Source organism: Sinocyclocheilus rhinocerous, unplaced genomic scaffold (assembly GCF_001515625.1).
Source record: "Sinocyclocheilus rhinocerous isolate Xijiao unplaced genomic scaffold, SAMN03320098_v1.1 scaffold335, whole genome shotgun sequence".
Classification (NCBI taxonomy): Eukaryota; Metazoa; Chordata; class Actinopteri; order Cypriniformes; family Cyprinidae; genus Sinocyclocheilus; species Sinocyclocheilus rhinocerous.
In genome coordinates, this window is record NW_015659708.1 from 172663 (window position 1) to 185776 (window position 13114).

Genomic DNA, 13114 nt, shown 5'->3' on the forward strand with positions numbered 1-13114 from the left:
CACTGGTTTCCTTTGCATTGAAGCAATAACGAAAAGTCAAAAAATGCCTGAAGACTCGCATCGTGTCTACACCAGATGCGACAAAATACTATAGAACCCATTATAATCGGTGATGCGGCCTACACTGGATGTGGCGCAGCACAGCACGACAAATCCCCGACAGTAAACTGATGCTTCGTTCTATTTATGGCGTAGGCCTACTGTTTGACAAAGTACAAATGATTTGCAATGGTCACTTTGTCGCATCCAGTGTGGACAGCCTCAAGCTGTTGGCTTACCTCTGGCCTTTTTTTCATAATTTATTTGTTTAATTTTTTTGGCTAGTAGAAATTATGAATGGCCGGTAACTTAAAAATTTAGTAGCCAAATTGGCTGGTGAGTGAAAAAGTTAATTTCAAACCCTGGTTGTATTATTAATATTTACATCCGAGAATTTGGTTTAAACTAGCATGCCACTGGGAATAGCCTTAATTAAATTGTTAAATTCTTTTTCATTAAAAAAATAACATATTTTGTAATAAAATTAGGGTAAGTGTATAATTGCCCATTCTTGTCAAGCTGGTTTACATTTAATGTTACGCCGAACCCAATTCTCCATGTACAATGACTTGAAGGAGATATTTTGAAGTTTGCTGGTAATCAAACAGTTGGTGGTTGCCATTGACTTCCATAGTATTTTTTTTCTATTATGGAAGTCAATGACAACCACCAACTGTTTGATTACCAGCAATCTTCAAAATATCTTCTTTTACGTTCAACATAAGAAAGCAACTCATACAGGTTTGGAACGACATGAGGGTGAGTAAATGATGACTGAATTTTCATTTTTGGGTGAACTATCCCTTTATGGCTTTATATTATATTTTAACTGCGCAACAGCGCCTGCACATATAACAGGTTAAAGCCGTGATTACATCCGGGTCGGTCGCTATATTCCTTCCGCTGTACATTTTATAACGCTGATCCAGGGAGATCACGAAGGTAAACAGCGGCTCGGCTCTTTCACTTAATTTATCTGTTTGCAAATCAAGGTTTTGACAGTTTCTCATTTTTTTGACAATCTCCTATACCTTCTGTAAATAAATCCGAACATTAACGTTGTGCAATGCCGCAGTCCCTCAAATGTCATGAGCGTGAATATGGAGGTCACTGCGGGACGAGTCCATTTTCAACCGGTTAACCTACTGTACAATATCTGAAAGAGTTTGGCTTGTGTGTTTATGCAATAATGTATAATACGGAGGCATCTTTGATCTACATGGATGTGTGTTTATTGCTGCTGCTCAACTATTTACTCTTCCCGTCTCTTGCCTTGCATAACTGTTCCCTTCGTTAAATTTGTCTGAAGTGTTGATGCTTTTTGTGGGTTTTTTAGTTCATGTATGGATTATGTTACAGTGTTGAACCTCAAAAGTTTGTGTTGTGAATTAATTTTATAAGCGGCTATTATTTGGGGGTGTTTAATGCTTCCCTCTGGTTGTTTTGTTCTTAACAAACATCTACAAAAATATTTATAAAAGTTTAGTAATTTTGTTATGATACATTTTTGGTATTTCTATCTATTTTAGTTTTAGTATCTTTATTCCTTCATTTTAAACATATTTAAGTTAGTTGGCAAAGCAGCATTTCTAATTGTCGTATAGATTTAAGCTTTTCATGTAATATTTACAGTATAATTAATTTAAATGAGTTTTATTTCAATTACCAAAAAAACAATTTTTAATAGTTTGTTTTAGTTAACAATGACAGTAAAGGTCATTAGGACTGGAGTTGTTATTAAACAGTGTGGTACAGCTTTGGTTATGAGGGGATGGTTCTTGCTCATTGGTTCCTTCATATCTTTCAGATAAGATGTTGTCCTGTCTCGGCTGTCCCGTTCTTAGCCGGGTTCTGACCACCGGGGCTTCACGTGCCCCGGTAGCTGTGTTTGCATGTGGTGCATCACGCACTACTGTAGCAGCCAACACCGCCTCTCCTCCAAACTCCACGTCACTGGTGCGGTACAACAGCAGCACAGCTCAACAGGTGACTTGTTGCTCAAATCCACTGTCTGCATAATTGATGATCCATGGAAATTAGTTATAATCAGTGTGTGTCACCCAGGAAACACCAAAGAAGACCAAATTCGGGCCTCTAGCTGACCAGGACAGAATATTCACTAACCTATATGGACGACATGACTGGAGGTAAAAAATATGAAATTGTATTATGAATTATATCTAAAGACAGGACTTAAACTTACTTTTGAATGTTCCTTATTTGTTATGGAAGCTATATTTTTCCATGGACTAAAAAGGTGAAAGGTTAATATATATATATATATTATATATATGCATGCATAATTGTCACCATTGTGCATGTGTTTAATGTGGTGAATGTTCCATATATCTCAGGCTGAAAGGTGCCCTGCAGAGAGGTGACTGGTACAAGACCAAGGAGATTTTGGATAAAGGAGTGGACTGGATCCTGAATGAGATTAAGGTCTCAGGTCTGCGTGGCAGAGGAGGTGCCGGATTCCCCACAGGGATGAAGTGGAGCTTCATGAACAAGCCCAGTGACGGCAGGTAGGTTTGCATCTCAACAGTTAACGGCTTTCATAAGTCACATGACTCTGCAAAAGCAGATGTAAATGCTTGGCCAGTGGATCTACATTTAGCTCTCTTCATTAGGATCAAATCAAGTCATACAGAAGCATATGAGTCTCTTTTTTTCACCCTCTCAGGCCTAAATATCTGGTGGTGAATGCTGACGAAGGAGAGCCCGGTACCTGCAAGGACAGAGAGATCATGCGTAATGATCCTCACAAGCTGATTGAGGGCTGTCTGGTGGCTGGCAGGGCCATGGGAGCACGTGCTGCCTACATCTACATCCGTGGAGAGTTCTACAATGAGTCGTCCAACCTGCAGGTGAAAAAGAAAGGATGTGATCCCTCACATAATAACACAATTCATGTTTTAAGAAAGCTCAGTCCCAAAACCTAATGAGCTGCCAATAGAGGCAGCATTTTAAGGCATCATAGGCTGTTTCAAAATGCAAAATTAATCAATAGAATACTAATTAATAAATAAAAACAATATATCAATAAATAAAAACTAATATTATAATCTTGTCATATTAAACTGCCATTCAAAAGTTTGTTTTTGAAAGAATTACATACGTACAGTATATTAAGCAAGGATGCACTAAATTGGTCAAAAGTGACAGTAAAGACATTTACGATGTTACAAATGATTTCTATTTTAAATAAATGCTGTTCTTTTGAACTTTATTTCCATCATTCAGACTTTTTTTCTCAGAATTGCTTGTTTATATCATGCACTCAGACTGTTTTTTCTCTCTCAGAATTGTGAGTTATTAATCGTAAGATGTAAACGGAGAAAAAGTAAGCTTCCATAATTTGCGTATTTTCTAATTTTGGTGTTTTGTTATCTATTAAACAATTAAAATTTTAATTTATTATAAGTGCAATCAGAGTTATTAATTTATTATAAGTGCAATTGTAAGATGTAATTTAGTAGTAATATAACACACACACACACGTGTGAAATATATATATATATTTATATATACACATACATACGAACATACATACATATATATATACGTATATACACATACATACATTCACACACACATATATATATATATACACTTTATTTCCATCACAGAATCCTGAAACATGTATTGTAGTTTCCACAGAAATATTGAGCAGCACAACTGTTTTCAACATTGATAATAATAAATTTTTTTACTGAGTGCCAGATAAGCATATTACTGATCACAACTTATCTCCAAACTTTTGAATAGTAGAGTATATGTTATTAATATTTCACTATATAGCCTATTAGAAATATGATAAAATATATAATACTGTAAATATATTTATAAATATAATATTAATCGAAATATTTTAAATATGTTTAGTTAAATAATAAAAATATTCATAAATCATGCATTTAATGATAATGTTTATTATCTAATTCTTGTATGTGGTATGTATTCATTTTGTTAGTGTTGTCAAACATTATTAGAATTGAATGGATGTCAAATCTTCCCTGCAAAGGGGTTCATTTCAGTAAAATGTGTTCAAATGTACTACATAGTAGTTGAGGGAAGTAATGTATTGACCTCGTGTGTTTATGTGTGCTTTCTCTCAGGTGACCATTAACGAGGCCTATGCAGCCGGGCTGATTGGCAGGAACGCATGCGGCTCGGGTTATGACTTTGACGTGTTTGTGATGCGCGGTGCGGGAGCATACATCTGTGGAGAGGAGACGGCTCTGATTGAGTCCATCGAGGGAAAACAGGGAAAACCTCGTCTGAAACCCCCTTTCCCTGCTGATGTGGGTAAGTTAGACACAAACAAACAGAAAATTACATTTTATTTTTACATTTATTTTTGATATTATATGTTATTTTATTTTCTATGAGTGACATGATATGTTACATGTTTTTAATATGTTAATATATGTATTTTTTGCATTACATTTTGTATATGTGACACGTTGTAAATGTGACATGTTTTTAATGTGATTCATTGTATTTTACTTAAAGTGATAAATTTGACATGTTCTTGTTGCAGGTGTGTTTGGCTGTCCAACAACTGTTGCCAATGTTGAAACGGTAGCTGTGGCACCAACCATCTGCCGTCGTGGCGGCACGTGGTTTCTGAGTTTTGGCCGAGAGAGAAACTCTGGCACGAAGCTCTTCAACATTTCAGGCCATGTCAACAACCCCTGCACAGTGGAGGAAGAGATGTCCGTTCCTCTGAAAGAGCTGATTGAAAGACATGCAGGTACACCTCATTCCATCCGTACACGGAAATCTTTGTTCATGGTCTAATCATGTCCGATCTTGATGATTATTCAGACTTGATTGATATGATCTCTGTAGGTGGTGTCCGGGGTGGTTGGGATAATCTCCTGTGTGTTATTCCTGGTGGCTCTTCCACGCCACTAATCCCACGTCATGTGTGCGACACCGTTCTCATGGATTTTGATGCCCTCATTCAGGCTCAGACTGGCCTTGGCACAGCTGCACTTATTGTCATGGATAAATCAGTAAGTCGATTTGTCAAATAGCTAGGGCTGTTGATTTAACGTGTTAATTTGGTGCAATTAATTATGGAAAAAATAATGATTAATGCATTTAACACACCCCGCCCTGCCCAGACAAGTACATCATCTTATATTGCATGCAGTTGCTGACGAACATGAGGTAGGAAGACTTAACTGCATGATGGAGCCTGTGAGAATGCAGTTATATGCCCCTAAAATTCAAGATATGAGGGCAAATATGCCCCAGTGTGGGTTTTTGTCTTATATTTATATCGTACGATATAGGTTAACAATATCACAGGAGCAAGAGTGCTGGTTTTTCCTGAATATCTGCATGATTGCAAATGTGATATTGATTTTATACAACAGTTCAATAAAAAAGAAGGTAATGTTGTATTACATTTTAGTCATATTATTGTCAATATTTTCAATTTCGGCAACGAAAATAGTTCTGAACAAAGTCAAAGTAGAACTGTTGTGCCTTTCGTAATTGAATGAATCCACATTTTTGAACAAATCGATTGAGTCAATGATTTAATGACCAATTCATAAAGACAGACACTTTATTTCTGAATGAATCAGCCATTTGAATGAATCGGTTGACTGAATGACTCTCTCATTAAGACTGACTGGATCTTTTCGTTTTTTATTTAAGGTATCAAAAAAATAAAATAAATAATAAAAAATTAAGGGTACATTTTTTTTAAATTGAGATTTATGCATCATCTGACAGCTGAATTAGCTTTCCAGTGATGTATGGTTTGTTATGATAGGACAATATTTGCCAGAGATACAACTATTTGAAAATCTGGAATCTGAGGGTGCAAAAAAAAAAATCAAAATATTTAGAAAATCACCTTTAAAGTTGTCTAAATGAAGTTCTTAGCAATGCATATTACTAATCAAAAATTAAGTTTTGATATATTTTCGGTAGAAAAATTTACAAAATACCTTCATGGAACATGATCTTTACTTAATATCCTAATGATTTTTGGCATAAAAGAAAAATTGGTAATTTTGACCCATACAATGTATTGTTTATTGCTACAAATATACCTGTGCTACTTATGACTGGTTTTGTGTAATAAATTCTATGTTGAATCAAAATATTTCTACTTTATTGTAATGTCTATTCAATTGCTTTTCTCTTTTAACACAAGAATGACTGTGGGTCACTTCTCAGCCCAAATTTATTTTCAATTAATTTGTGATTAATTTCAATAATTAATCAGCACATCATGTAATTAATTAAATAAAAAAATGTAAACGGTTGACATTCCTAAAATTAACACACTTGTGGTTTCTGTGGACATGGACCACTTTGAAACGCTATACTGCTCCCCTTTTCTTCACTTCAAATTCCTATAAGCATTTTTTTTACTATAGGGACATTTCTAAATTAGTGAACTACAATAGGCCGGATTCAATGTTTTTTAAAGTTCTGTCTGCTAATTTGATTGTTTGGTCATTCCCTCTTCACAGACTGATGTTATTCGAGCTATTGCCCGCTTGATTGAATTCTACAAGCACGAGAGCTGTGGGCAGTGCACTCCTTGCAGAGAGGGTAAGAATTACTACAAATGTATGTCTACAAATGTATGTGTATTGTAGTCACATACTACAAATGTATGTGAATATACATTTGTCAGTATTTACATGTACAGTGTGTTACATTACAGTGAATATTTACCAGTCTGTCTTTTCTGTGCCTTTCAGGAGTGGACTGGATGAATAATATGATGTGGCGCTTTGTGAAAGGCGATGCACAGTCAGCAGAGATTGACATGATCTGGGAGATCAGCAAGCAGATTGAGGGCCACACCATCTGCGCATTGGGAGACGGAGCCGCATGGCCAGTTCAGGTAAAGGCAGTATTTTATTTTATTTTTAGAATCAGTAGATAATTTGATTTATATAGACAAATTATTTTAGAATATATGATTATTAATCTAAACCTCTAAAAATGTTTTAACTGAAACTTGCATTTATATTTCTTTGCTCTCAGGGACTGATCCGTCACTTCCGCCCTTTAATGGAGAGCAGAATCGCAGACTTCAAACAGAAACAGCAGGCGCGTGCTTGAAAGCTTCATATCTGCGTCCTTTCTGGCTCATCCTGTCACTTATAGTTATTTAAGCAAAACCGACATGATCTCTCGCTCACTGATATGTGAACTGCTGGCATCCTCCTTTTGTTTCTCTTACATTATATCAGGGACATTAAATATTAGTCACCAAATTCTTTGAACCTTAAAATAACCATGGTGTAGATTCAACATCATACTTCTGATTGAGGATGACACATTAAAAAAAGAGTGAAAACTGTTTGAGCAGATGCATCACTCATTTACAGTAACTTGTAGTGAGTAATGGTTATGGTTGATGTAATTATGTTAAATCCCATTACGATGTTAATGCCATTTTTCTTGATAAGAAAATCTTACACTGTATAAACATTTATTTGTGGAAATAAAGAGCCTAAAACTTGAAACAGTGTTTGTTAATCTGGGGTGAGAGGAGAATGCGTTGTGTTTGATCATGAACTGCGTGAATTGGGAGAAATGGGAGAAGGCAATGTAAAGATCTGTTTTAGAACCATTATGATATTAATAGCATTATTCTTTATATGAAATCTTTCTCTCTATATATATAGTGCTCACACACTTTTTGACCAATGAATTTAGATGTCTTTTCCACTAGTTCTTAATTAATTTTAAAACCAATTTATTGAGATTCCTGCAGAGGACTTCCATTGCAGGCCTTGTAATATTAGATTAAAACAATTATTATTGTGTTCAAAAGTCTCCAAAAATATGTTCTTTTAGCATTCATGCAGAGCTAAATCAGAAAAGATTACATGTCTGAACATAAATAGATTTAACTGATGTTCCTGTGGCTCAGTGGTAGAGCATTGCGTTAGCAGCGCAAGGGTCCTGGGTTTAATTCCCAGGAAACACACATACAGACATAAAATGTATAGCCTGAATGCACTGTAAGTCGCTTTGGATAAAAGCATCTGCTAAATGCATTAATTTAAATTTAACTGACTTTCTAAGCCTGAAAATAAGAGGTTCGTTTTTTTTTTTTTTTTGGAAGTCAATTACTTTAAGTAGAAATGAGCCAATCACAAGATTGGAAAACCATACCAAAAATCAGCCAATCAACGCCGCCGTTAGCCCTCGAAGCAACCCGCTTGTTTTGACGTTGACCTAAGAAACATCAGATAAAGGCTTCAGCTTTGCACAACCTCGATTTTACATTTGTGCTTTTTAGTCGCGTTGTCAAAGGTAAGATGATCTGTTTCTCATTACTTACCGAGATACTTGGCTGTTATTATGAAGTTTGAAGTAAGTTTAACGGCAGCGATTCTCACCTCAGGCGCGGTTTGACGCATCCTGACTTGAGATGAGGGTTCGAATCGTTCTTATTCCATTCCTCGACTCTTGATGTAAATTGTAAAAGTAATATTGATGATGGGTCGTTGTTGAAGATGTAACAACTATAATATTACAACCTTTTGGTGAATGTCGCAAAGCTTGTAAAAAAATTCTGTTTTACACCAAAATTTTTTTAGAAAAAAAGCCTTCATATTAAGCCTGTTAAGATTTTGTTTCCAGTACAATGAAACGTTATTCCCTCCAGTACTCTGTCTATCTGGACATTTTACTTTTACTATTATCATAGTTTTCAATAACGAAAACAGTAGTTTTTAACTGTATCATTAAATCATTGCTATGCTAAATAATTTTAAATTCAGTACAACAAATACTACCATGATGTTGTTTTTTCACTTTTCTTTTTTGTGCTTAATTGTCATGAAAATAATGTCATAATCTAAAAGTCCAGGCTTCTTTTTCTTTCAATTAACAAAATCTCTTTTTTTTCTTGTGATTTTAGAGTGAAATTTGACCTTGACCTTTAATGAGAGTCCCCCTTTTTAATTTCATTAATATTTAGTTAATGGTTATTGCTATAAAATAACAAAATCACACAAATCAGTTTTGCGATTTAGTTTTAATTGATAGAATGTGCTTCAAACATTAAGCTTTCAAGTGCTCAACTTCTATTTGAAATCAATTAATTAACAGAAATTTGCACCTATAAAGAGCCATTGTCAATATGAGACTGTTGTTTGTTAAATGATATAAATTAACTGTTGTCTTAACAACATAACTGTGAATTATCTGTATCAACACTCTTGATTCCAGAAAATTCCATGATATGAACACTGTCATTATTTTACTTATAGGAGTGGTTTCTTTTTATTTCATTGTTCAAGTCATGAAGCCAAGCAGATCAGATAAGGGACAAAGCAATTCTTTGCCTATCTTGAAAGCAAAGGTGGTGTCCGGAGGTCAGTGTTGCACGCCTGAACAAACTTCTGAGCTGCTCCTGTCACAAGTATATAGTAAGTATCTAAAGGTTCTGCTTCTTTTTGAATTTTTGTTCACAAATAGTTAATCGTATTTATTGTTTTAGGTAAAATAATTTGTCTACCTTCGGGATGGATTCGCACTTTGCCCCCTGCCGATTATACATGGGTGTCAAAGGCCCTGTTTAGGTGGTCTCCAGAGATGCAGCCTGAAATGGACTATGCTAGGGTGGATAGGATGTGGTGGTACCCGCCGTCCCCACCTCTTACCTTAACTGAAGAGCCAGAGATGGGATGCTACTTTGGGCATGCATTGTTCCTCTGGATGCCACAAAAGCTGTGGAACGTGAAACTTATCTGTCCACATTCAGACTGCCTGAAGGAAGAGCTCACGTCAGCAGGCCTGCATCAGGAGCTCAGGCAGGTAGTCGACATGGAAGGGTCATACTTCATGGCATCCGAGCGTCTGGTTTGTGGGAAATGCAAGCGGAAATGGATTAGCTGGAGTCATGATGTAGTGTCACAACTTGATATAGGTCATAGAGTCCAGTTCCCTTGCATTCTTGCATCACAGGTGGCTTGTGACATGAAGGTCGTTCACTTTAACCGTCAGAGACATTTGGGGCCCAGCGTCACCCAAATCCAGAAGAAAATGGAGGAACATCACACTGAGGTTTGGCTGCAAAAGACCGTTCAGTATCTAACAGATTGCAGAAGCTTTGCCCATCCTGCACAGTTTCAAGATCCACCCGCCATGCCTCCCCTTCCCAAACATTGTTGGTTGAGGCAAGTGTTCGCCCTGGACATACTTCACCGAATGAATGAGATCAAGGCCAGCATAACCTCCAAGTTTGGTCGTGTGCTAAAGATGGGTTCCACCAAAGAGTGTCTCAGGAACTTCTCAGGAACTTGGACGACCAGTGTTGCCAATGAACACGGGCATGTTATCATGTCGGTGCTTACAGAAAACAAAGAGTCTGGTCTTGAGGGGATGATCTCCGGTGTCATAAATAGGTACAAGGAAGCCGCAGAGGCTCCTCCTGAAGTTCTGTATGCCAATGGAGACTGCTGTGGGTCCAACTCTCTCAGAAAAGCATTCAAAGAGTGGAAGGACATGGAGGTCAGGTTGAACATCTCGGAGTTCATGCAAAGGATTTCTGTGGGCTGCACGTCAGAGTCCCATCAGATATACGCGACATTCAGGGACCGCCTCACCCATTGTATTTTCGAATGGGATGAGGAGGACCTGAAGCAGCTGAAGGAGGCGAAGCATAATGAGCTCAATTCCGATATCGTCCAGCCTTCTGATGATGAACTAATGCATCACCTCAGCAGAAGCGAGTTGGCCCTCCACTGTAGACGAACCACGCGTGATGTAAGGGAGATCGAAGAACTCATCACAGCACTCATTCGGCTCTATGATGGGGAGGCTGGATGGGACTCATCAGGAGTGCCTCTCTTCAGTTCCAATATAATGGCTGAGATATGGGATTCCCAGAAGAAACATTTGCCGTGTATAGTGGATCCTCTTGGTGTACAACTGTATGAGCAGACTGGGACACTGGTGAAGGGAGGCCACCTTCTGCCAACCTACAAATGTTTCAGAGGTTCCACCTCCATTGAATCCTTCCACCAGCATCTGAACCAGCTCATTCCAGGTAAATCAATTATCAGTCAATTTTTTTTGTTTGTTTTAGACTCTTATGCTCAAAAGGCACTACACTTGCAATGCTATGTCAACAGTGTGCCTGTTGCAAGTGGCACATCACAACTAGATAGCCATAATCAAAATATCTGTCTATACTGCAGTAGCTCAGTGTTGCAATGCTTGCAATGACAGTTTTATTGTTTTTTAATGAGAGTGATGATAATTGTATGCAGGATGATGTGTTTTCACAATGTCTGAACACAGTATGAAACATTAGTACGCTTTGTGAAATATAAAGAGATTTCACGGCATTGTGTATTATATTTCAGGGGTGCCAGCTTGTTCTACATTTCTCCAAATTGAGTTTTTGGATGGATTGGTCAGGTGGAATGAAGCGACTGCTGTGGCCTCAGAGGGCCTGCAGACACCTCAGTCTTGCATTGGGGTTCTTCAACAAGCTGTCGACCAGCTCGGAGAGGAAGTGCTTGGAAAGAACATTGTGTCTACTATCAGTACAAGTAAATACACTAGTAAGTTAGATACTATTTTCTCATAGCTGAAGGGACAGTTCACCAAAAATACGAACTCACCCTCATGTCATTCCACTATACAATGGAAACAGTAAGAAGAGTGGGATACATGTACAAATAATAAATTACATGAAATCCATCTGGAAAAAACAGATTTTTAATCTCTTTTAAAACTAGATTTGATCAAGTGGTATTTACCAGATGTCGCGTAGGTCATATCAGACTGACTCATGCATCTTTGCTTAAAGGCAGAGTAAGCGATTTCTGGTAGCCAATGTTGATATTTGAAATCACCAAAACAAACACGCCCCTACCTAAAGTGTTTTTGAAAAATCACATACCCTGCCTTTAAAGGTGAAGACCCTACTCAATGCATGTTCTGCAGATTCCCCTTTCTGTCAAACATATTTTATTGGACTGTCCCGCTTTTAATGTATGTAGAAAACTCTTTTATGAAGTGAACTCACTTAAAGAGTTATTTAGTATAATTTTGCCAGAAAACGTTTTAGAATTTTTATCATATGTTAATGTAAAAAATCTTTTGTAATGTAACTAGTGTTTGTTTGTTTGCTGTTTTTTTATTGCATTTGTTATACTTGTATTATTTTAATTGTTTTTGCCATGAAAATAGCTTAAGATACTGACATGGCATTAAATAAAAATATACTACTACAATGGAAACAGTGCTATTTTAGTATAATTTGTATACTATTACAGTATTTTTTTTTTATTTCTATATTTTCAGTTTTCATTTTAATTTTAGTTTAAGTTTTCAAAATTTTATTTATATTTATTATTCTTTAATATGTATTTCTGTGCAGCTTTAGTTCTCTGTTCAGTTTTTTTTAAATGTATTTTATTTCAGTTAGTTATCAAGCAAACACAAACCGAAAGCACACACATCATTAGCAAATAACTCAAAGTGGGTGCTTCACCTAAAGTAACTTAAAGCAGAGGGGAAAAAAAGCATGCCGGTACACCATGGCTCCAAAAAGTAGAAATTTATTGACAGATTTACACAAGTGTGAAATTTTGAGCACAAATGCTCTTCGCCATACAATTAAAACACTCCAAAGACAGTCATTTATATGAGATTAACAAATAAACAAAACATAATGCACTTGTCCAGTGAAAACACACACACACACAAAAGTATGTCTAGAAAAAGAAACGATAATCCAGAGGCAAGAAACATCAGTAGCCTAAAGGTACCATCATAATGCCGCCAGGACACTAGGGCACAAAATCAAAAAATAAAAGTAGACTAAATATGTGAGTTCAAATCTATACATCAACATTTCTGATTTTGCTTAAAGGGTTAGTTCACCCAAAAATGAAAATTCTGTCATTAATTACTCACCCTCATGTCGTTTCAAACCCGTAAGACCTCCATTCATCTTTGGAACACAAATTAAGATCTTTTTGCTGAATTCTGAGAGATCTCTGACCCTCCCATAGACAGCAATGTAATTACCACGATCAAGGTCCAGAAACGTAGCAAGGAGATC

The 13114-nt window shown here is 36.6% G+C and overlaps 2 protein-coding genes across 2 annotated transcripts in view; both read left to right on the forward strand.

Annotated features, from left to right (window-relative positions):
- The first annotated feature begins 909 nt into the window (after positions 1-909).
- ndufv1 (NADH:ubiquinone oxidoreductase core subunit V1) lies at positions 910-7547 on the forward strand. Its single transcript, XM_016532876.1, has 11 exons — positions 910-981; positions 1847-2025; positions 2104-2186; positions 2394-2564; positions 2723-2906; positions 4158-4347; positions 4583-4795; positions 4894-5060; positions 6540-6621; positions 6774-6919; positions 7063-7547. Exons 2-11 carry the CDS (start codon positions 1852-1854, stop codon positions 7138-7140), a joined length of 1488 nt encoding a protein of 495 aa, XP_016388362.1. The 5' UTR covers positions 910-981; positions 1847-1851; the 3' UTR covers positions 7141-7547.
- A 1790-nt stretch (positions 7548-9337) lies between these two features.
- The window catches only part of LOC107724059 (uncharacterized), an 8323-nt gene continuing 4546 nt past the window's right edge, over positions 9338-13114 (forward strand). Inside the window, exons 1-3 of the mRNA XM_016532837.1 lie at positions 9338-9410; positions 9800-11086; positions 11406-11606. Coding sequence (XP_016388323.1) covers positions 9338-9410; positions 9800-11086; positions 11406-11606 — 1561 coding nt within the window. The remainder of the gene's footprint in view (positions 9411-9799; positions 11087-11405; positions 11607-13114) is intronic.

What these genes read in the sequence shown, in the direction of transcription:
- ndufv1 (XM_016532876.1), top strand. Translation starts at nt 1,852, where the DNA reads ATGTTGTCCTGTCTCGGCTGTCCCGTTCTTAGCCGGGTTCTGACCACC. An exon ending in GCTGATTGAAAGACATGCAG is followed by an intron (nt 4,796 to 4,893) that starts GTACACCTCATT and finishes TGATCTCTGTAG; the next exon opens with GTGGTGTCCGGGGTGGTTGG. An exon ending in GTGCACTCCTTGCAGAGAGG is followed by an intron (nt 6,622 to 6,773) that starts GTAAGAATTACT and finishes TGTGCCTTTCAG; the next exon opens with GAGTGGACTGGATGAATAAT.